The sequence below is a fragment of the Microcebus murinus genome, chromosome 12 (assembly GCF_040939455.1).
Source record: "Microcebus murinus isolate Inina chromosome 12, M.murinus_Inina_mat1.0, whole genome shotgun sequence".
Lineage (NCBI taxonomy): Eukaryota > Metazoa > Chordata > Mammalia > Primates > Cheirogaleidae > Microcebus > Microcebus murinus.
In genome coordinates, this window is record NC_134115.1 from 71,950,870 (window position 1) to 71,976,729 (window position 25,860).

A 25,860-nucleotide genomic window follows, 5' to 3' on the forward strand; every position below is an offset into this window, starting at 1 on the left:
TCTGTCACTCAGGAAAGAGAGTTCAGTGGCATCATCATAGCTCACGAAAAACTCACTTTTATATTGATGCTTCCTTTTGAAGTTCTTTCATTGCTCTAATTACCTTCTCAACAAATAGTTTGTGTGTAATTTAATAGCTAATATATCTAAAGCACATATTTTTGCAATCGAAGCTGTTTGCTTCCTTATGTATCCCAAGTAAATAGAACTGTGCCTGGCACTTGTTAGCACTCAGTAAGTATTTGTTTAATGAAAGAATGAATATTATATTAATTGTTAGCTATGTCCACAAACATTTAACTGTTTCTGCTCATCACAGTTATATGTGTGCATGTTTATTAGTAGCCGCTATTTCCCAGCAATTACGGGGAGAAAACACATATATCTTGGTTATGATATACTTTCCAGAATAAAGTAAACTTTACATTTGGTCTTATCAATAGACATCACTCTTTGAAAGAATTTTTGGAGGACTCAGTGGTGTATTCTGCCTTCTCATTTGGACAAGTCATCAGTTTGGTCAATTAATCATAGCTGGAAAAGTCAGAGATGGATACACTAATCTTCCATTTTCCTCTGTGACCTGCAGGCTCTTTGACACCCGGTATAGCATTCGGGAGAATGGGCAGCTCCTCACCATCCTGAGTGTGGAAGACAGCGATGATGGCATTTACTGCTGCATAGCCAACAATGGCGTGGGAGGAGCTGCGGAGAGTTGCGGAGCTCTGCAAGTGAAGATGAGTGAGTGTGAAAGAGCATCATCTGTTGACTTTAAAGTTGATTTGGTACACTTTCAAACAGCCAGTAAATAGAGACTCCCTCATGCCTGGAGGTTCAGCAGCAAGACAAGTTCAAGTTCAAAGCTCAAACTTGAGGCCAGTTTATTTCACATCTCTAATTCCTGCCAGCAACTACCACACTAATGCAAGCCTCTTAGTTCTCTGTCCTCTCCCATTTTCTGGCCTTCATACAGCTCTTTGTTTCCTCCACCCTGACTTTTTCATTGGGGGACATGCCTGTAATATCTTTACCCTGTGGCTTTGAAACATAGCTGTATTACAACCAAACACTCTCTTTTCTCTAACCGCTTTGCAGACACTTCTTCTGCCTTTTGCCTTATTTCAAACTTGATTTTCTTCTGAGTGACTTTCTGCTTAAAGGGGGGCTATTCAATTTTCCCCACCTTGTGTCTACATGGCTCGCAAATACTGATAGTTGATCTCCTAGCCCTCACTGCTACCCTCAAGCCATTATATATTTATTCCTGTGCAAAGTCTTTCCTCTCATGAGGGCTCATTCCTTTCTGCCCAACCTCTTCTCTAACTCAATTCGTCATGTCATCTTCTCACTTCCAGGTGCTTCCCTGTGTTTGTCAATGATTTTGATTCTGGGCTCATTGTTTTTCTATTTATATCCCTACTCCTGCCAACAACCTAAGAGATTTTTAAAATAGAACTACTAAAAATGAAATAGAACTACTAAAAATGAAACAGAACTACTAGCTACTTAATCCTTACAATTCCTTAACTTCTAGAAATCCAGTGACACTTATCTTAACTCTTTATCAGACTACCTGATCGATGAGTCACATTTGGCCTGGTCCCCTCCTGGTAATGGTCTGCATTTAAAATCTTAAACTCTAGTATGTTACTCCATAGCCATGACGCTTGTCAAACAGTTTCCCACACTCATGACTTGCCTACAAGGAGAGTCTGTGGGTACAAACTCCCACTGTGTCTTTCTCAGCTAAGCGTGTCTAAGTGCCTTTCATTCTCTTACTCATGTTACACACCGTCACCAACATAGTCACCTTTTGTCCTTGATTCTTCTCAGTTCTTCTTTCCATTGATCCTTAATTGGGATTTTATTTCCTTCTGTACTTAGTTTTCTTTTCTACTTGGTGGTATAGCATCAAACACTCCCTTTCTAGCATCTTCGAATCTAATGACCTCCTGTGATGCAAGCACCTGCTGCTTGCAAACTGTCAACCTTGCCATAATGTAATCTTTCTCTTCTCTTCTCTGACACTGCATTGCTGATGGGAAAAATCATGTAACCCTACACATTGGCACCACATAAATTAGTGGAATCTAGGTCCACTTGAGACCTTCATTTGTCAGGTTTCTGTGTTGTCTTGATCATTATTTATCTTTTGTTGTCATTTTTCTGGCGGAAATCATTTGGTACTTTTTTCAGAATGTGAGTACGCGAGATGATTTCTAAATCTTTGCAAGGTCGGCAGTCTTTGCTTTGCCCTCACTCTTGGATAATAACTTTTCTGGGTGTAGAATCAAAGTTTTAAAAAGCCATTTCCTTTAGCTTTTAGTAGACAATTATTCATTGTCATATAACATCATCTGTTGCAGATGAGAAGTCTTTTTCTTCTTTCTTTCTTATTTCTTATTCAAATCTGTTATTCATCCTTCATAATCATTCTAGTATTTTTCATTTTATTTTCAGATTTCATAAATTTCACAAGCTTACAAGAATATGTTAGGGGTTTTCTTATTTTTATTCCCTCTGTTTTAGGTGGGGCTTTTTTATCTAAAGACCAAAGTTTCCTTCAAAATGAGGTACATATTTTTCTGTTCTTACTCTTTCTCTTTATTTTCTGTTTTCTCATTTTTGAACTCTTAATTAAGAAATATCAGATTTCCTTTTTCAATTTTTTATGACTTTACATATTTCTCCTCATATTTTCTACATGTCTTGATAATCTCCTCTATTGGAGATTCCTTTAACTTCTCCTTCCACATCATGAATGCCATCTTTTGTATGACCATTCTGTTATTCTGAGTATTTTGATCTTAAAAACAGTATTTTTAATTTCTAAGAATTATTCTTTCTTTGATGAGTCCTTTTTTCATAGAAAACTCTACATGTATGATACAATATTCACTTAAGCTTCTCTAAAGGATATCACTAATGTATTTTTTTAAAAATAAAGACATTTTCTTCTTTCCCTGCTTTATTTTTGTTTCCTTCAGAATAAATTTTGATTTTGTTTTGATTCCTTCCTTTTATGTTTATAGTTTTTCTCACATTGATCTTTTATTTTTTGGTCCTAAATATAAATGGAGTCTTCAGTTAATTAGAATAGGAAGCCCATCAGGATTGTGGGACTCTGTGTGAAGGCTGATTTGGCACTTACTATGTATAAGCAATGGGGATGTACTTGTATGCATGCTTTCCTTCAGCATGTGAAGTAGTGAGAAAATCAAGTAAGGATGTTGGTATACTCTCATTTCCTAAATCATGAAGGCTTGATTCTGAGGATGAAGCACACTTAAGTATTTCACTGCTTTAAACTACCTTTCTTTTGAATGTTTCTCATATTCTATCTGGCACTAATCTTCTGGATCTTGGTTCTATGCCAGATCTTCTTTTCTTTTCCTCTCTTCTTTTTTCCACCCTCTCCTTAGGAGAGCAGGCCCATTCACGTGACTATACTCTGGTGTAGCCATCCCAAATGCTACATCCCACATTTTGGAATGCTTCCTTACTGCTTTGGAAGAGCTGTTTCATGAAATCCTCAAGATTCCCCAGACCATCACTATTGCAGCTACCCTATCCCCTCCCCCAGCAGCTCCCTCCCTAACTTCCCTGTGGACCATCAGCTAATTTCTTGAAGCTGGCACAGCAGGATACTCTAGTACTCCCAGCTTCAAGATGGCCAGTTCTGATTGGTCAGTACTCGTGGCTCCACCCTGAATCCTGTTCCCTCAGAGTGGGAATCCATGACTCCACATCAGTGCTCTACTCATTCCTAGTTTATATTCAGTTTCCCACAAGGGTTCTTTCTCCTCACCCAATAGATAACTAAGACATCTATGTCACCGAGAAGGCAGAGGTTTTTTGCTTTAAATAAAAATCTTCACCTAAGACATTATCTGTGCCTTAGGTTTACCATAGGGATCTTGTTCAGGGAACCCATGGAAGGAATAGATAACATTCTTTTTGACTATGTCATAGGAATATCAAGCCCTAAGCTGAGCTTTTTGCCACCAACTGTATGACAACACAACTCACAATTGAGGTACTTGGCCAGTACTATATCTAAATGTAGATATTCACTGCTTTTGATGGAATGAGAGTTGTATGCTCTAGATAACGGGCAAAGTGACAATGCCGTTATTTTCCTATAACAAGTTTCAAGGCCTTTCTTGTATTTTTGCAATAATGCAGGATCACAGCAACTCTAAATGGCAATGAATGCCTACATTAAAAATGAATAGGTCATAAAGTCTTTGCAAATATTCCTACCAGACACCACCAAACTCCCTACTCTTCTCCCACACATTGAAGTGGGAGGGGAAAAAAATCCTTATTTCACACTCTCCTCTGTCAAAGTAACAAATTGGTTGTGGCACATGTCCTGAAAGAAAAAAATGCATTCATTTCTCAGTAGTCTCTTCTGCAAAGACAATCTTTTCTTCCATATCTGTAACATAAGATTACTAAGGACATAAGTACAGTTTTAATTATTCTATGAATGTTTCAAATACTAAAATAACTGGCATTCCAAACTTAATTCTTCTCTGTCTTGGATTTAATAACTTCTTCCTTTGAAAGCTTCATATTTGAGAATAAAAATTAGCCAACATAAAATATTTCTTCTGAACGATGAACTTGAGTGTTTGATAGAACAGTAAATTGCACATTTGCTTTGCAGAAACTGAGTCTCATTAAATTGTATGACAAAATTTTTTTCGGATTACTAATATAATAACATCTTGCTTACTTTCTAGAGGATAAATATATCTAATTATCATCAGATATAATAGTCAAATTAAGATGGAAACTAAAGGGAAAATAGGTCACAATTCAAAGCTATATAAAAATATACCAAAATTTCATTTTCAAAGTTTTGTGTGTCCATAGTATGAATTAAATAATGTTGAATTGCTATGATGATAGCTTATGTTAATCAACTTGTCTTAGCATTTGATGAATTTTTTAATGTAATATGCCTAAAAAGATTCTTAAAATGGATGTTTAGAATTAAATAGAAAGTTAGAAACTCTAAATATAAATAGAGCCATATTGCCTTATTAATTTTGAATTTTCATTTTCCTTTAGAACCTAAAATAACTCGTCCTCCCATAAATGTAAAAATAATAGAGGGATTAAAAGCAGTTCTACCATGTACTACAATGGGCAATCCCAAGCCATCGGTGTCTTGGATCAAAGGGGACAGCCCTCTCAGGGTAAGTGATTATTATGTTAATACATATTTTCAAATACAATAATTCTTTGCACACTGAGTTACACACTTACAAACTTCTAGTATAATTTTTTTTCTAGACACATTTTAAGCAAATGTAAATATTTCTGTTTGCATTCATGCAAACTCTGTGACATTATAGTCGGGACTATCTAGGGAAAAAACAAAGGTGGGAACCAGTAACGTTAGAGATAGGGAAGAAGGCAATGCAAAAGCAAAGCTGGAGTCTTTTTTCATTGTTAGCTGGTTAAATCATTTTTTTTAAACGTTGAATCTCCAAGACTTAAGGGATAAAAACAGCTGAAAATAAACTCCAGGCTTTAGAACTGACAGTTTCTGGGAGGAAGACAAGAGATAGAAATGAGGTTTGGAAGAAAAGAAATGAAAATGCTCTAGAGGGAAGTTAGAGCAAGAATACAAGAGAGACTGGTAACCAAACACCTTGACAAATCCTCCTCAGTCATGTCAAGTAATCAAATTAAACATTTATTATTCATATGCTTATTTCATACTGCTTTTATATCTTATCCCTACATTTACTGGTAAATTATTATACTACATCACTATGGTCTCTATCTTTGTGGCACCTAACAGCGGGATACTAGACTGTGTTTGTCACCTTACTACACCCAGCATATCCCATGGAGAATACATAGGTGTCAATATATGTCAGTTAATTGAAATAAAGTATAAAATTGATTACCTTTGTTTTATTTAAAATAAAATAATGCTAATTTTTAATGATAATCTATGTAATTCTCCAGCATTTTTTTGTTATAAATCTTGGTACATTTTTTACAATGAAAAGCAAGAGTGATTCTATATATGTTACTGAACTTGGACCCCAAAAGAAAATATAAATGTAATATTTTAATTACAAAGAGTAATTTTTATATTATTTGTGGAATTTTCCAATTTTTCAAAGAACATATGCATATTCTTTTAAGGATACCATATAAAGGTACATAGTAAACAGTGTAGTTAAAAGCAATACTTTTAATCAAACAGACTTGGGTTTGACTTTTAGGAAGTCAAGTAAGCCCTTGTGTCTTCATGTAATGAAAGAAAATAAAAGTAAAGTATCTCATGGGATCTTTGTGAAGGTATTTTAATTTAGGTAATCTTGTACTATCTCCTTTAATACAGTGTGGTATATATAATTGCCTAATAAAGATTTAAAATGATATTTCTGATGATAATAGTGATGGCAGATGATGACTTGATGAAATACAGCAAATGTATCTATTTTGATAGAGGCACGGATGTTTTCAAATTCATGTACCTTTCTCTGGCAGGAAAATTCCCGCATTGCAGTTCTTGAATCTGGAAGTTTGAGGATTCATAATGTGCAAAAGGAAGATGCAGGACAGTATCGATGTGTGGCAAAAAACAGCCTTGGGACAGCGTATTCCAAATTGGTGAAGCTGGAGGTTGAAGGTAAGGGGCTGCATTCCTTCCCATGACAGCATCATTACAGTGTCATCTGAGGACCCCACATTTTACTGTGAAGGCTGTTTCCCAGGATGGAGAAAGAAGAGATTTAGGCAGCCTAGTTCCCTCAAGTGTTCCAGATATCAGTCCCTAAGGTCAAGACTATTAGAACAGAAAAGGAAAATTGAAGAAAGAAAGAAATTTTCACTAGTATAAAAGGTCATATTCCATTTATTGTCCACAATCACTGGAATTTTGACTAAAATAGACTAAATTCACTATAAAAAGAAAATGACAGGATACTATTTTAGAATTTCTGCCTGGATTGGACAATTCATCCCTCATTTATAATCTTGGGCACAACAATTTTCGTCTTTTTCAGCATATAGAATAACTTTTAAAAAGATATGAAAAGGGAAAAAAGTAACTTTTTCCAGGTTGTACTCTGCCACAAAAAGTTGAGAAAAATAAAATACTCTAAATCAAAATGTAGAACCAAAAATGAGCCTAGTTCTATGAGTTATGTTGTCAAATATTTTTTTGAATTATTTTTAAAATCAACTAATTCAACAACTTGTGAATGATCTTCACTGAGAAATCAGAATCCAAACAGGTCTAGATATTCTATTCATTTGTTCATTGGGTTCTTCTTGATCTAAAATTATATCACAATTTGCTTAGAAATAGGAACTACTAGCACAGCTGTACTAAGGGACAAAACCAAGTGCAAAACCCTTTCCAGCTCTTCCTTGTTACAAGCCATAGAGTTAACTTTTCTCATCTATATAGTGAGGTTTGTTGTAGTTAATGAAGTTAGGTATTGACAGCAGTTGGCAGAATGCCTGATCCTTTGTACACACTTAATAAATGTTGGCTACAAGAATTATCTCCTATTCTGTTTTTCTCTTATCTGGTGGATAAAGTGTGGAAGTATCACATACCCACACAAATTATGCTCCAATCAGGAATGATTTCAAACTTTTCTCATATCTTACTTCAATTCCATCCTACTCTCCTTAGGCGAGAATTTATCCTTTTCTACATCTTTCCCTTCTCACGCATATAATTTTTTATTAGCTACTTTAAGATTATTTTTATTTCCTATGTGGAACTTCTTTTCACAGCATTAATAATCTCATTTCCCACATTTGCCTCTGATTGAGGTAATATTTTTATTATGTTATTGTATCAATTACTCATAAAATTTCCATTAACATCTCATGGAAAGAATGAGATTGGTGGAAATAGTGGCTGTCAGAATAGAAAAAGTTATATATTTCAGCATGGTTGTTATAATTTAATATATTTAAATTACCAGTACTAGTAAAAGCTCAGTATGCAACAACCAGTTGATATGACTTATTTCAGTAAAAACTAAATAAACACATAACACACTCAGGCACACATTCAGACTCACTGAATACCTACCTACTGAGATTCAATGTTTCCTTGAACTATCTGAGGAATGATGTAGGATTAATACTACCCGTTTGTATAAAATACCACAAAGAGTTACAAAATCTGACCTTCTAATATAGCCCCACCTGTACTTCACTCAAACCAGAAACCTATGTCTACCTAATCTCCACCCATCCCCATCTCCCACCTTACTCCCACCCCAATATTCAATCCATTATAATTCCTATAGGTTTTATCAGCTAAACAGTCCTCGAATTCTTCCCTCCTTTTATTCAAACTAGTATCTTACTCTCTGAATCTTCTTCTCAGACATCCATCTTCTCTAAATGACAGCCATAGTCTTCTGGACCTTCTTCCTGTCTTGTGTCTTACCATTCTCTAATATCTTTTCAGATAGCCCTTCCTGCTCAAAAGCCATCAGCATGGATGTCTTTCTGAAAGGGTGTGCAATGGGATAGCTAACATTTTTAAATGTGCCATTGATGCTAAAGGCTTAACCTAGATTATCTTGTTTAATCCTCACTAACAGCCTGTGAGGAAGCTCCTATATTGTGCCATTTTAGGAAACCGAGGAACAGAAAGAATAGTTAACTTACACGAGGCCACACAGATAGCAGGGTTTAAGAAATTGAATAAGGCTGAATACTGTGTATTCTATTAAAGAACAATAAACTCCTAGGTGACATTGTCAAGAGAAGTGTCAGAAATGGAAGTGAGGGAAGAAGCTAGAATTCTGTAAATGAAAAAGACAGTTGGAGCTGAAAAAAAAAAAAAGAGACAGTGGGCATAGACAAGTTTTCAATAAATTTGGCAGAGAAAAGGGAGGAGTTAAAAAGGGGAGCCATAGTTAGAAGTGTGTATGGCATGTAGGTTGTTGTTATTTTGCAAGATTTCTCTTTTAAAAAGATTGAGATTTTTTTTAAAAAAAATTGAAAACATTAAAGTATTAATGAGAAGGAACCCAGAGAGAAGGAAAGGTAAATCTGATCATGCAGGAGGGAGGGAAATGTCCAAGGGAATGTGGTGCTTGAGAATGCTCTAGGGTTGCATCCAGGGGCCAAGTGGAATGATACACTTTATACGGGGATGACCACATGTCCCAGTTTTCCCAGGACAGTTCTGGTTTACACCTGTTGTCCTGGAATAATTATTAATAGAGTCTCTCTTTTACTTTCAGAAGTATCCAGGCTTCTATGATAAATTATATGGTCACTCTACTTAAACAGGAAGAGAGAAGATCCTTCCTTGTAATAGGAAGAAAGAAGAGGGTCTTTTTCCAGTATAAATCAGTTCATAAGTTTAGCAAATGGAATTTGAGAAAACTCTGTTCTCGTGGTCTCTAGTTCCTCTAAGAAGTATAAATTAAGGTTATCTTTTGAAAATATTTTTGTAAGTTGGCTAGGGGGGGAGTTGAGGATGGAGAAAGATTTTAAAATAGCTGTGGGATGGGAGCAATGACTCACAAAGGAAACTAAGATTGCAGGGCCATGTTAAGGCTTTACTAGAGAACAGGACAGTGACTATGGAGTGGCACTGATCTGCATAATTGTAGGGTTTCCCCCCCAGTATTGCTCTGCTGTACAGGTGTAAGTTCAGAAAAAATAGAAAGCTAAATTAAAAGGCAAGACATAAAGTTTTGGAGTTTTGCCAGGAAGGAAAACAGGGCAAAGTATTTGAGAATATTGCAAGAGAGAGATTGAAGCAATGAATCATGGAATCTTTATGGACCAAATACAACTAGGATTAAACATCTAAATGCCAAACATCCTAGGATTTAAACCTAGGATTAAACACTATAGCTCCAGCAATATGACAGACAAGATAATATAAAATATTCCTACTAAAAACACCCAGAAATGCTGGGTTGGTTGTATAACTCATAGGAATGAAATGTAAATCTCTAGAAGTCAGAAATAAATAGAAATTGGAAAAACAGAACAATAAACTCATGACCTGGTTCCCCATTGGTAATAGGATAGGTGCCCATCTCTATAGCCTAGGAGACTGGTTTGAAGACCCTTAAAGGGACAGGAGACAAGGTCTTGTGCCCATGTGAAGTGGAGTTTAACATTGAGACCCTTGTTAAAACTGAGAACCACAGAAGATGAAAGATGGGCCAGAAAAATTCCATCCATGGGCACAAAAAGACAACACAAAGGCTTGTTTGTCTTTACCTGGAATCTAGTTGTAAGGGGGAAAAAAACATGTCTTTGAATGAAAATTCACAACTTAGGACTAGACTTTCCATAGGTTTGATATTAACTTTAATCCTACCAGCAGACTGGGATCTGCAGCTGGAGCAACAAACATGAAAATTGGTTCCATACAATTTACCTAAAGGAATATTTACACAAGTATATGTTAAGGATAAATTACTTATAAAGTTGCTTATAATTGTAAAATATTTAAAAGAACTTAAATATGCATCAATAAGAGACCAATTAATAGGTTGATGAAATTCCACGCAGCCGTTAAAAAGAATGAGATGGATCTATGTGTATTAACTTCTACCAATATCTACCATATATGTGATTTAGGCCTGTTTCCCATCTGTGAGCTTCAGTTTCCTCATTTTAAAAGTAGAGATAAAAGCAGCACCCACCTCTTAGGTTGTGATTATTAAGCAGTTAATATAGGCCACAGTAAACACTGTATAATTATCTTTCTTTATTATTTGTTTCATTTAGTTAAAAGTATTTGTATGGTGGTTACCATGTACAAGGTATTGTTTTAAGGGATTTTGAAATATTCATTACCAATATAATACATTCATAAGTGAAAAAAATAAGTTTAAAACACAGTATATCTTATATATTATATATTAGAGTATATGTATATCAAATTCTTAACAATCTTCCTCTCTACATATATGGGGGATTAACTTCTATTTTATACTTTATATGGCTCCAAATTTTTTGACCTCTTATAAAGAGACTTTTATCTAATAATTAGAAAGAATTAATTATTGGGCATTGGCTGAAGAATTTTGAGAGTGGGGTTCTGATGAACACAACATGAACATGCCATTTTAAAAAAAGGAATCCATAGAGACAGTAAGCTCAAGTTCTACAAGAGGAAGTCAGTGGGGCCAGAGAACAGTAGCTCCTGCTGAATTCTGACCCATCTGACTCTTCCTTCTTACTTGTGGGCAGAAACTTGGAATTTATGATTCTCTCGTGGTTTGGAGGATCCAACACGAAAGTTCAGTTTGGGTTCTGATTTCTCAGTGAACATTTTCCACACTTTGTTGGGTGTTACTGACTTAAAGCATACAGGGAAAAGTAAAACAGAGGTAAGTTCCCATAGAAATGTGAAGCACAACTAGGTATACTATACCAACTAGGTATACTACCTACTATACAGGTATACTAATTTGACAATGACAAGGAAGTGTCTGTTGTTTCCCCAATTCCATAATCATGTGGAATGAAGGAAAGAGTTGTCAATCTCACAACTGTGGAGGCTTTTCTTTTGGAAAGGTTAACCCAAGTCTCAGGTACCTCTGTGATAATGGGCTTCAGAACAGGTTTCATGGCAGGATGTGACCAGAAGACATCTTTTTGTCTGATTGTCACCCGAGAAATCTACACATCATATTTCACAGATTCTAAGGCACTCATTTTTCATATGTTACCACATCTGGGGTGCATCTCAGAGTCATTGGTCTCTTAAAAATCACCATTGGCTAAATTTTTATTTCTTCGTTGTATATTTTAATATATCCGAAATTGAAATTTATTTTACCAATGTGGTCAGACCCAGTGTGTGGCTTCTGCCCTCTAGCTAAGATCATTCCTTAGCTCTGTCTCCAAATATGAGAATGAAGATACAATGATAAAACAAAAAATAAGTCAATCATATTGGCTCATAAAGCTTTCCTTATTTTTAACTAGTGATATTGCTTCTGCTTGAGTTCACTTCTAATTAGTTCCTCACAGAAATAAAAGTGTAATTTTCAATAGGATGATTCCATGTAGCTATTTCCTCTCAAAACTATATTTGTTGCATATTAGTATGATTAAGTTGAAAACAGAGACTAAGGGCTTTTCAGGGCGAATAAAAGGAATTCGCTTCTAAGACACTGTTTCTCCAAACTGCTTCATATGCTACTTTTGGTATGGTGTGTATCCAAAGAATGACGCATACCATTTCTCTCTCATATCTGAAACAGTTTTCTCCTGAGTACCTCTAAAGGACAGAAAGACAGATTCTCAATAGCAGAGGACTATGACAATGGAATGTTGCTGATTTGAATGACAGGGCTCAAATTTCAAGAACAGGTTGCTACTGTGGTGACTTTTGAACAGCCTCTGAAGTACAAGGTTCTGATTTCACATTCCTGTTCTTGATCAGAGGTTTATGCCCCCTTTTATAAAACAGTGTGTTTAATGAACACTATACCACAGAAATTGAACCTGTGTAGTATAATTATGTAATAATGTAATTCTTCTTGTTTTTATAGCCAAAGGGTCTTTGTTATACATTTATTAATCATTGGAAAAGATGCATTTAAAAATTTATGAATATCTAATTTTATTTCTTCTCTTATATTCTTTGACTTAACTATGATAAAAAATTTATTTATTTGAGGCTGAATGTGGATCCTACTACATTTTGTGAATATCACATTTAGACAAATTGTGATTTGTGTATATAGAAACTGGTTGCCTGTAGAGTGCAAATTAAAATGGATGGATATTGGAGTATATCAGCCTCCCTGTTGATTGCCTTTTCTGATATTACCTTCTTTGCCCTTGGAGCTTTAAGCCATTAAGAAAAAGACTGGGCAGAAGTGAAGCTGGAACCAAGAGAAGGCTATCAGTCAGCAATTGCTGGTGGGAAGAGGTAGCTTGGCATCAACACAAGGCCACAAATAAGAACCAGGCAGGATCTAGAAGCAGAACAAGAAGGAGAACGGGGTCCTTCTAGGTGGAGGGTTATTTTAGGCTTCCCTTATGTTTAAACAACTCCTCAGTTCCACGGGGCTTTCAATAAGCAGCCTTCTGTCTCAAAACATGGGAGAGAAGTGTTTGGAGGAGTGGACAGGAAAGTAAGCTATATGGAAAATTTAACACATTGAATGCCACATTAGAAAAAAAATTTTTTTTTCCTTGAGCCCATGGTATTTTATTAGGAAAACAGAATAAAAACTTTGAAAAAAAATGATCCTTTCTAATTTAATGAAAAATTGTTTTTTGTTGTTTTCTGTGTGTGAGTTATATGCAACTTGAAAAATAGTTCTCATGGTTCCCAAGGTAAAGAGATGTCTGAGTTACATATATTTCATGAGTCCCCGGGCTCAAAACTAGCATGAGTTAAATACAACTCACATGGCAGTTAATGTGTTAAGTGGCCTCAGTGCACAAGTCTCTCCATTGCTTGTCAGGACACCTGGGTGCTGTCAGTCCAGTTTCTTTGCAGTCTGAAAGGCTTCACTATGAACACTTAAGGCTGACCAAATCTCTTTAGAAGCTTTTTTTCTGAATTTATTTTTTGCAGAAATATACAGTATATATGACCACAAGTAGAATTCCAAAAGACCAAAAAAAAATCATAATTCCTATCTATTTATCTATCTATATCTATCTACCATGTCCCAGAGGCAGATGTCAATAGCTATAACTGTAAGAGATCAGCATTGTTTTCAAAATATTAGCCATCTTCTGGCTGCCTTCTTTCCTAAAGATCAAATTTCTTTGTTGCATCTATGAAAGTGGAAGGGATCATGTAATGTTCACACAACATTTTATTTGTTTTTTCCTTTGTTTATGCTGCAGCTCTTAATATGACAAATGCCACAGAGAGAGGTATTTAAAACCCCAATGTGTGCTGTGCTATCAGTGATTGCAGTTTTAATAAAATTTGCAGTGGTCCTGTTCCGGCATCAATCCAACTTGTTTGATGCCACTAACAGGTTTGATTTGCTGTCATGAGTACATTGTGTATTTTAAAACCAAACAAAAGAAAAAAATCATAAACCTTTGATATCCCTGGGGGCTATCATTGGGAAAATTAAATCTGCATGATCTAATAGGGTGCATGCTCTAAAAGAAGAATTTTACCCATTGATTTTGACTTTAGGGGATATTATGTTGCAGTTTCATCTAAAAGTTCTGTAGGGCTTTCAGGGAAGAATGGTAAAGTTGTCCTTTAGTTGAAGAGTTGTCACTAAAGTTCTCTAAGGAAAAAATGTCATATAGTAATTATAGCACCGAACAGATAATGCTTCAAGTCAAAGGATAGTTGGTCCCTCTTAAATCGCAGTATTGAAGAAAATGTGCTTTAAAATAATTATTTAGTATAATGTTGACATTATATTATTTGAAATAAAAAGTTATTGTAACCTGAAATATGTATACTCTACTTGAAGTAAGCTTTTAATTTCATTTTTCAGGTACTAAAATGAGATGCACAAGTTTAAACATACATATATAGAAAAGGAAAATTTCTTTGTTGGATAAATTCAGTACATTATTTAATCCAACAAAGATGCATTGAGCAATGTTCCATGGGCTGCATGAGACAGAGAAGGCCATGCCTCCACTGGGCTTAATTTCAAAATGTTAACTATTTTGATTTATGCAAAGATGTCATGGAAAGTTATTAACAGTCTATGGCAATATGGAGTTCAAATAATGTTAAGTTATTTCCTCCAAATATCAAATACGTGACTTTGAGATTTTAATTTCTATATTTATTTCCATGAATGATGTACTATGTAAGGCATGATCTTTGGAGGGAACTTAATGTTTAATAGCATAGGCTCTAGATTCTTGAGAAAACTGCATGGGCTCTACAGTCTAGAGTAAACTTCCTGAGTTCAAATCCTGGCTCCCTATTTGCCACCTGTGTAATTCTGGTAGGTTGCTTAATCTTTCTGTGCCTCAGTTTCCTCACCTATAAAATAAGGTTAATAATGCTATCTACTTCATAAATTGTAGAACTTAGAGGTAGATAATGTATTAATATTTTTCTATCTCTTACAAGAATGATTGGTACAGAGTAATCACTCAAATAAAAATTATCAATGATAATTCCAGGGCTAATATAACTTCTATGCAACAGAAACAGTGACTTAAGCACTTGTGAAGACAATGACAGCTCTTTCTTCCATGTGTCATCTTTCCCTTTGAGGTAGAAGAAATAAAGTCTAATGGCAAAAACTAAATTGCTATTTAAAATATAGAGTTCATTTTAATGAACTTTTTTGTTCTAACGAGAGTAATCATCGACTTTAAATCTGGAATGAGACCTCAGAGTCATATAGCTCAATTTCTTATTTTGCAGATAAGGAAACTCGAGACCAGATAAATCATTACTTTGCCCAAGTTAGCAACAGAGCTTAGATGTCTTGATTCCTAGGCCAAGACATCTTCTTTTACCTAGTCTTGATTCTTTCCTTTGTTTTTATATTTATGCTGCGTGGATACTACTCTGCTGGAGAGTTCACATGCTTTAGCATCAGATAGACCTGGGTGTTAATCCTGACTGTGCCACTTACTTGTTATGTGAGGTTGGATATTTTTACTTGACCTCTGCAAGTCTAATTCCTTGTTGTGACATGGGGCCAATATCACCTATAGCGAAGAGGCCTTAAAATGGACCAAGATAGTGTATACACAGTGTCTACAAGGAAGCTCTTTGATTGGTATTGGCTGTTGTTGGTATTGTTGTCTGTTATTTACATTGTTATAAAACTGGATGACTTCTATCCAGAGAATACTGCTGGTTAGACTTCTCAAATTTCAAAAATAGAATGTCAGCATTACCAACTGCTCATCTGGGCTCCAAAGAACATAAATCTACTCTCAATCAGCAATGCTTTGTACCTGCATTCTTGGTACTTGTTAGAGATTATAACTTTGGTTTGGCCCCACTGTGATAAGTGATGAAGGGAAGTTTATCTAAGGAGCTGTATGAATATATGCCTTTAATGGCAAACTGGAAAAAGGCTATTTTGAGTCAGTATGCAAAAAAAAAAAAAATAGTATAACAACATAAAAGAGAAGGTAGCCTTTGTGTATAGCTTATATTTTATTCACTACAGAAATAAATGTTTGCCAAAAATTGTGTTGAAAATATTGATCATTCTATCACTCACTGCTCCCAAGTAAATCCCAAGTGAGAAATTGCTTTAAAAATTTAGAGCCTGTGGGGGGAAAATGGTCTCCCCTAAGAAACTGGCATTTTCTTTCCTTTTTGTAGTGAATACTGTGTACTTTACTTTCTTTTACCTTATTTATTTTTTGCCCTGCCTGGCATATATCTCTGAATCCAATTTGAAGTTTAGTCACAGTATCTGTTACACCAAACTGACCAGAAGTCACCTTCCCAGTAATACTAGTAAGTTGTTATTCATTTAATTTGTGGTCATATCATTGATTATATCCACCTCAAAATTTCTATGGAGAGAATACAATAAGTTGATGGATTAATGGAGCTCTTCTTTCAAGTGATTCTCAAACATCAGTGCACACTAAGAGCATCTGCAGCCCTTATTAAAAGGCATAGTTTCAGGTGCATTCCGCAGAGATTCAGATTTAATTAGGTCTGTGTTAGTGCCTTTTAACAATACCCCAAATTATCCTTAATGCAACTGATCCATAAACCACACTTTGAGAAACATGGACTTCAGGCTTTCTACTTAGAATGTCTTTATTCAAGAGAAATCTTTAAAATTTAAGGAGAGCACTTTGAGAGGCCAAGGCAGGAGGATAACCTGAGGGTAGGAGTTTGAGACCAGCCTGGGGAGCACAGCAAGGCCCCATCTCTACATAAATTAAAATAATTATCCTGTGTGATAGCACCCACCTGTCATCCGAGCTACTTGAAAGGCTGAGGTGGGAGGATCACTCGAGCCCAGGAGTTCAAGGCTGCAGTGAGTTATGATTGAGCCACTGCACCCCAGCCTGGACAACAGAGTAAGACCTGTCCCTAAAAAAAAAAAAAAAAAAAAAAAAGAAGTTTAAAAAAAATTTAAGAAGAAAGTTAGTTATCCACAGGTAGTGGGATGTAAACATTAGGATAGCTTCAAGCTTGTTCATTTGTTGAGTACTACTATATTCGATGTAATGAGGTAACTCCTAAGGCTACAGGGAAAAGTAAGAGATGGTTCATTTCTTGAAAAGTTTTCTAATTTAGTAAGGAAGAGGGACATGCAAACAAGTAGTTACAATAATTGAAGTGGTATATTTGCAATGATAGAAGTTTGTGTAGGATTATATACACAGGACAGAGGAGGTAGTGAAAGGTCAGAAAAAGCCTCAGTGAGATGAAGTCCAACAGGGATTTGATTGATGAAGAGCAGCTCATGGTGCAGATCATATTACAGTGAGGGAGGAGGAAGGAAATACAGGGGAAAATGCAGATTTATCATGCAAGCACAGCCTGACACTACCTTATAACCAAGGAGTAAAAGAAGGACTAGAGTGTTTGGGAGAGTATCTTTAAAAACTAGAATGAGCTGTGATTTGACTCACGGGCTAACATTGAGATTATCTCCAATGGTATCTTCTCTTGCACATAATTTTTAATGGGTAAATACCTACCATCTTGTCAACATGAAAACCTAAAGTTTGGAGGCATATGACCCTATTTGGCATCCAGAATCTCATCTGAAAGGCCACAGAAATGTTTCCAACCCAAGCCACTTTAGGCAACCAGGATACCATGGTGTTATTTAAGATTAAGGTTATGACTCTTATTTATTTTTCCAGCTAAAATTTCTTATTAGCTAAAAAAAAAAAAAAAAAAAAAATCTTGTTCTAAATAGACTTCAGCTTATTTGCCTGCTGTCAAAGCACAGATATCTTCCTGAGCTTAGGTAAAAAATGTTATTTAAAAGTAAACTAAATTGTATATACCATGGTTATATAAGATGCTAGCATTAGGGGAAATTGGGCGAATGGTACATGAAAACTTCCTATACTATCTTTGTCACTCTTTTGTAAATCTAAAATTATTTCAAAATAAAAATGTTTTGCCGGGCGTGGTGGCTCACACCTGTAATCCTAGCACTCTGGGAGGCCGAGGCAGGCGGATTGCTCGAGGTCAGGAGTTCGAAACCAGCCTGAGCCTGAGCGAGACCCCGTCTCTACTATAAATAGAAAGAAATTAATTGGCCAACTAATATATATATAGAAAAAATTAGCCGGGCATGGTGGCGCATGCCTGTAGTCCCAGCTACTCGGGAGGCTGAGGCAGGAGGATTGCCTGAGCCCAGGAGATTGAGGTTGCTGTGAGCTAGGCTGATGCCACAGCACTCACTCTAGCCTGGGCAACAAAAGCGAGACTCTGTCTCAAAAAAAAAAAATGTTTTAAGAAGAAAAACTAAGAAAGACTTCTGTCCTTGTCATTAAGCAATGTAGCATCTCTTCCCATCAAAAACAGAAACTGATTTTTTTTAAAAAAAATGAAAAAGTGAATCAAAACTGAAGTCCAACTTTTTATTGGCTGATGGTTAAACTCCTAATATATTTTCAGAACCAGTTTAACAAAAATATGTTGCTCTAGCTACATCTAAAACTGACATAAAAATAAGAAAACTTCGTATGGCTCTTGTCTGATTTACTTGGTAAATATTTCTTGCTCATACTCACTATTCACCATCCATATTTACAAGTTAGAAAAATGTTGTTATCTCAAAGGCCACAGAAATGTTCCCATCCCAAGCCACTTTAGAGAATCATGATATCAGAGGCAGGCAGCCCTTACTTTGAGGACTTGGAGAAGAGAGTCACTGTTCTAAGGATGATGTGTGTGTTTTCTAAAGGAGCCTGCCTTTTGATTCCTTCAGAGATGGAGCCACCATGGATAAAACTCCTCTGCTTCAAAGGAGACAAAAATGTAAACAGTGGTAGCACACCAGGATCAGGTTTCTTTGCTTTAGCTACCAAGAGTCAGGAAAGAGAAACCAGGTATTTATTTAGGTTTGTCATTATTATTGCCAGATTTTCTTTTAATGGTTGGGGGAGAAAAAAGGAATCTGTTTAGAAACAAAGTACCACAGAGCCTAAATATGATTACTTTTCAACTACCCATGGGCCAATTTTTTTAAAAAAGTAAAAAAAAAAATAAAATAAAAGCAATTCAAGTGACCCCCTTTGTTCTTTGTAGCACTTGTCTTCTAACTGGCATCTCTGACTCAGTAATTCTTAAAATATTATGCTAGATGAGGCACATAGTCTATTTAAGAATAGATTCAAATCCATGTAGATTAGTATCTATGTTTTAAAAAACAGGGACTAAAGGATAAATTTCTCTTTCTACAGAGCAATTCCTCTCTTCTCAGATAATTCAATTTAAGAATGGAGTTAGGCACATGCTTTTTAACTCCTGAAAAAAAGGGTAGTGAACATGATCAATATCAGAAATGCAGCCAGCTAAGGCAGGTTGACATTAAGAATAAAATAAAATAAAACCCTCTCCCTTTGAAGTCAGTAGAAGGAATAGCTTTCATGAGTCAGAAAGATATCCTAGAGATCAAAATAGCTCTAGGGGGAAAAACAAAGCTAGAAGACCTGGCTTTAAAATTTGCCTCCAGTACTTTGTAGTTGTGTGTTAGCTGCTATATTAACTGCTTTATACAAATCATGCCATTTACTTTTCTCCACAATTCTGAGTTGGGAATTACTGACTACATTTTCTGGATGAAGAAACTGAAGTTCAGAGAAGTTGAGCAACAACCCAGATCAAACAAATAGTAAGAATGAAGAGAGGGTCCAGATCTACCAACTGGATTGTTGTAAGGGTATCGTATATGAATATAAGGAAATTACCCTATCAATTAGATTTTGACTTCCTAATTTCTGAGTTTGTCCTTAGAAAAAGCCCTGGAATGGTGTTCTAAGGCAGTTTATTTTATTTTTTTAAATTTTGAGCATGTTATGGGGGTTCAAATGTTAAGGTTACTTATATTGCCCTTGCCTCCCCTCCCCACTCGAGTCAGAGCTTCAAGTGTGTCCATCCCCAGATGGTGAGCATCGCACTCATTATGAATGTATATACCCATCCCCTTCCCCCCCTCTCTACTTGTTATTGGTATATTCAGGAGTTCTATTTCTTCCTGGTTCAATCTCAGGAGGTTGAATGTTTTCAGAATTCATCCATTTCCTCTAGGTTTTCTAATTTGCAGGTATATACTTGTTTATAATAGTCTCTGATGATATTTTGCATTTCTGTGTTATCAATTGTAATGTCTCCTTTTTCACTTCTGATTGTGTTTATTTGGATCTTCTCTCTTCTTGGCTAGACTAGTTAGTGGTTTATCAATGTTGTTTATCTTTTTGAAGAACCAACTTTTCATTTCAGTGATCCTTTATATTGTTTTTTGGTCTTTATTTCATTTAGTTCTGCTCTGATCTTTGTTATTTCTTTTCTTCCGCTAACTCTGAGTTTGGTTTGTTCTTCTTTATCTAGTTCCTTGAGATGTGATGTTAGGTTGTTCATTTGTTCTCTATCTACTTTTTTTGGTGTAGGCATTTAAGGCTATAAAATTCCCTCTTAATGTTATTCTTTTCTGTATCCCACAGGTTTTGGAATGTTGTGTTTTTATTTTCATTTCTTTCACACAATTTTTAAAATTTTCATCTTTATTTCTTTGTTGACCCAGTGATCATTCAGGAGCATGTTGTTTAATTTCCATGTATTTGTATAGTTTCTGAAATTCCTATTCATCTTGATTTCTAGATTTATTCCACTGTAGCCTGAGAAGATACTTCATATGAATTTGATTTTTTTTTTAATTTGTTAAGACTTTTTGTGGTCTAAAACGTGATCTATCATGTAGAATATTCCATATGCTGATGAGAAGAATGTATATTCTGTAGTTGTTGGGTGAAATATTCTGTAAATGTCTATTAAGTCCATTTGGTCTAAAATCTAATTTAAGTCCAGTGTTTCTTTATTGATTTTCTGTCTTGATGATCTGTCTAGCGCTGTGAGTGGGGTTTTAGAGTCCCCCACTATTGTTGTGTTGCTGTCTGTCTCCTTCTTTAGGTCTAGTAATATTTCTTTTATGAATCTGGGTGCTCCAATATTGGATGCATATATATTAGGATTGTTATATCCTCTTGCTGAATTGATCCACTTATCATATAATATTCTTTGTCTTTTTTCCTGTTTTTTATTTAAAATCTGTTTTTTCTGATTAAGTGTAACTCCTCCTGCTCACGTTTGGTTTCCATTTGTGTGGAATATCTTTTTCCACCCCTTTACTTTCAGTCTATATGTTTCTTTATGGATAAAGTGAGTTTCTTATAAGCAGCATATAGTTGGATCATGACTTTTTCTCCATTTGCAAATCTGTTTCTTTTAAATATTTAATCATTTATATTCAAAGTTAATATGTGAGGCTTTGTACATGTTATATTGTTAATTGATATCTAGTTTTTTTTATAAATTCTTTCTTTTTGTATTGTGGTTTGCTGAACTTCTGTCATGTTGCTATTTAAATTCCTTTCTCTTCTTCCTTTGTGTAATTCTTTCATTAGATCTTTGAGTTTTATATTTTGGTGTGTTTTGATGATGATATATATTGACCTTCAATACCATGTTTAAGACAATTTTGAGCACTCCTGTAGAACTGGTCTCATAGTGATGAATTCCCTGAGTGTTTGCTTATTTGGGAAGGACTTTATCTGTCTTTCATTTATGAATCTTATTTTGGTAAGATATAAATTTTTTAACTTCTTGATTTTTTTTTTCTTATAGTACTTTGAAAATGCCACCTCATTGTCTCCTGGCCTTTTTTTTTTTTTTTTTTTTTGAGACAGTTAAGCCTCCTATATCTGAATGTCTAACTCTCTTGAAAGTCCTGAGAGGTTTTCAACAGTTATTTTCTTCACTCTGTTGCCCACAAGCTAGGGTGCCGTGGCATCAGCCTAGCTCACAGGAAATCCAAACTCCTGGGCTCAAGCAATCCTTCTGCTTTAGCCTCCTAAGTAGCTGGGACTACAGGCATGTGCCACCATGCCCGACTAATTTTTTGAATATATTTTTAGTTGTCTGGCTAATTTCTTTCTATATATTCCTTTTTTAGTAGAGACAGGGTCTTTCTGTTGCTCAGGCTGGTCTTGAATTCCTGAGCTCAAGTAATTCTCCTGCCTCGGCCTCCCAGAGTGCTAGGCTTACAGATGTGAGGCACCACAACTGGCCTGTCTTCTGGCTTCTAATGTTTCTGATGAGAAGTCTGCTGTTAGTTTGATGGGATTTTCTTTATACTTGATGCTTTTTTCTTGTTAATTTTAAAATTCTGTCTCTTACTTCAACTTTAGTCATTCTGATTATAACATGCTGTGTTGAAGTCCGTTTTGCAATATATTTGGCTGGGGATAGTTAAGCCTCCTATATCTGAATGTCTAACTCTCTTGAAAGTCCTGAGAGGTTTTCAACAGTTATTTTCTTAAATAGGTTTTCTAAACTTTTTGATTTCTCTATCCCTTCAGGAATACCAATAATTCATAAGTTCAAGCACTTTAGGTAGTTCCAGATGTCATGAAGGATTTGTTCATTCTGTTTTATTCTTTTTTCTTCATTTTTATTTGACTGGATTATTTCAAAAAGCTTACTTTCTAGTTGAAGACATTTATGATATGATGCTATAATTCTGACAAAGTTTAAAATCATGTAATATCTTCTCCATTCTTCTCAACCAAGGCAAGAATCTTATCATTCTTTACCATCCCATCTGACATTACCTTCCTTTATTCCCTACCATCTTCCTTGGTATTATCCAAAATTTTATTTGTCTTAAAATATTGAATTGTTGTTCCATGGTAAAATAGTTCTACCAAATATATGCCACTAATTTCTGTGGCCATTGTATCTTTCTTATGTCACTTTTTTCTTTTATTTCCAATTTCTTATTTCTGAAATACATTGTTCATTCATTTTTTCAATGAGATCTGTGGGCAGTAGACTCTCTTTGTCTTTGTATGTTTAGAAATGTCAGTATTTTACACTGACCATTCAGGTGAATATTAGAATCTAGGTTGATGGATATTTTCTCTCGGCATTATTCTATGTCTTCTTGTAAGGATTGATGACAAGTTTTCTGTTATTCTAACTATAAATCTTTGATAGATAACCTAGTTCTTCTTTCAGGTAACTTTTACATTTTTCTCTTTATCTTTGACAATCAGCACTTTTACTGTGATTTATCACAGTGTCTGTCCTTAGTTACCTATTTCTTCGTAACTAATTACATAAAAACGTAATGGTTTAAAACAACAAAAAACAATTATCACTTCATAGTTTCTACAAATTAAGAATTCCAGAGTAGATTTGTGGGGTAAATGTTTGGATCATGTTTACAGTCAAGATGTTGGCCACTTTTGCAGTCATCTGAAATATTGACTGGGCTGGTTCAAATGTGGTTTACTCATAAGTTGTTGCAAGTTGATGCTGGCTGGCGCAAAGCCTCCATTCTCTACCATGTGAGTCTCTCCACAGGCTGTTGGATGTCCTCATAACATGGTGTCTTGCTTGCCTTATAGTGGACTTCTTCCACATTCTATTTGTTATAAGTGAATCACTAAGTCCAGCCCACCTCCCACGAGGTAAGTTACACTGCACTTTTCCAAGGGAAGATTTGTACACACATTTTAAAACCACAATATTGTCAAATTATTTTTACTTATGCTCTTCTGTACTCATTGTCACAGTGGTTTACAATTCCACTGTCCCTTGAAAACACTAGGCAGTTTTCAAGTACTTATGAAAAATACTGATCCCCAGGTCCAAGGCCGGAAATTCTGATTCAGTAATTTTAATTGTTTGTTTGTTTTAAGCTTTGTAAGTGATTCTGATGAATTTCAAGTTTTAAAAGCCACCACTATAAATCATATGAGGATTCAGTTATTTCTTCAAATCTAGAAAATCTCAACTCTTATCTCTTTAAACATGACCTTTTTGCTCTTCTTTTCTCTGTCACATTCCTATAAGCATATAATAGAGCTGTAAATCTGTTCTGCCCGTCTCTTAATCTGTCACATTTTTGCTTTTTTTTTTCCTTTCTGGAATGAGGGCTGTATGATTCTTAAGTATCATTTTCCAATTCACTAATTCTTCATTTGACCTTGTCCAAGCTTGAGTTTATCATATCTGTTGTGTATCTGTTTAAGTTCAGTTATTATATTTTTTAATTCTAGCATTTCTACTGTTTTTATGATTATTTGTTTATATTTCAATTTTACTTGTTTTGTAATTTTGTATTCTTTTTTTAAACAGAAATATTTATTAATTTTTTGAGGTTCTTAAACTATCTTTTTGCACTACTTTATTTTCTTCCAAAGTAAATTAATCCCCCAAATGCTGAATTCATTGATTTTCTTAGCATTTATTTTACTCTGCTACCTGTTTGTGCTTTAAAATTATGATGTGCCATTTCAAATCTTTTTCATCTCTCTGAAATAATTTTTCCCTTTCCCAGTAATTTTTGAGGTTGCCTTTATGAAGTGTTTGAGTTCTTTTATTCCAAATAAGGTGATGCAGCGTAAAATTTTAGAGCTCCCCTTCTGTAATATTTTGGAGTTCAACCCAGATTCAGTCACCAAGACAGCTGAAAGCATATCCCACATTCTATCTATAAGACTATGACTACTTCTTTCTCCTTTTCTCTTTCACAAATAAGGAAGCTTTATCCCTGCCTTTTGCTTTCAAGCAGTGAGCCTGCAATCCCCCACCCCAGTGGTGCACTTCTAGTTAAATCAAACTCCTTTCCCTATTTAGAGAACCCAAGCTCCTACTTACCAATTGTGTTTGTCTACTTTCTTTTTTTTTTTTTAATTATTTTTTTATTTTGGCATATTATGGGGGTACAGATTTTAAGGTTTCAATAAATGCCCATTTCCCCCCCTCCGCCAAAAGTCTGAGTCTCCATCATGACCATCCCCCAGATGGTGCACATCTCACTCACTATGTATGTATATACCCGCCCCCCTCCCCCCTCCCACCTGCCCAATACCCTATTACTGTAGCACCTATGTGTCCACTTAGGTGCTACTCAGTTAATACCAGTTTGCTGGAGAATATATCTGGTGCTTGTTTTTCCAATCTTGGGATACTTCACTTAGTAGTATGGGTTCCAGCTCTAACCAGGAAAATATAAGGTGTGCTATATCACCATTGTTTCTTAGAGCTGAATAGTACTCCATGGTGTACATATACCACATTTTATTAATCCATTCTTTGATTGATGGGCACTTGGGCTGTTTCCACAGCCTTGCAATTATGAATTGTGCTGCTATAAACATTCGAGTGCAGGTGTCTTTTTTGTAGAGTGTCACTGGATCATTTGGGTAGATGCCCAGCAAATCTCTAATCATCAGGGAAATGCAAATCAAAACCACAATGAGATATCACTTAACCCCAGTGAGAATGGCCTTTATCAAAAAATCTCCAAACAATAAATGCTGGCGTGGTTGCGGAGAGAGAGGAACACTCCTACACTGCTGGTGGGACTGCAAACTAGTTCAACCTCTGTGGAAAGCAATATGGAGATACCTTAAAGCGATACAAGTGAATCTACCATTTGATCCAGCAATCCCATTGCTGGGCATCTACCCAAATGATCCAGTGTCTACTTTCTTATATGCTGAGATATGTATCTTGTTTTTGAACATGGTTTTGTCTTTTTAGATAGCAAAAAATTATATCTTCTTTATTATTACTATGTATTTATTCTAGCTAGATGATTTTAAATTGTGATCTCATAGCACTGTCTTAATAGTATTCATGCTATAATTATATAGTTATATAAATTCTATTAGTGGGATATATTAAAAATT

General features: G+C 35.3%; 1 protein-coding gene across 3 annotated transcripts in view; it reads left to right on the forward strand.

The window, feature by feature from the left end:
• The window catches only part of MUSK (muscle associated receptor tyrosine kinase), a 103,147-nt gene that overhangs the window by 12,540 nt on the left and 64,747 nt on the right, over positions 1-25,860 (forward strand). For all 3 annotated transcript variants that reach the window (XM_012736737.3, XM_012736738.3, XM_012736739.3), the window contains exons 3-5: positions 590-741; positions 5,080-5,207; positions 6,520-6,661. In XM_012736737.3, the coding sequence (XP_012592191.1) occupies positions 590-741; positions 5,080-5,207; positions 6,520-6,661 (422 nt within the window). The remainder of the gene's footprint in view (positions 1-589; positions 742-5,079; positions 5,208-6,519; positions 6,662-25,860) is intronic.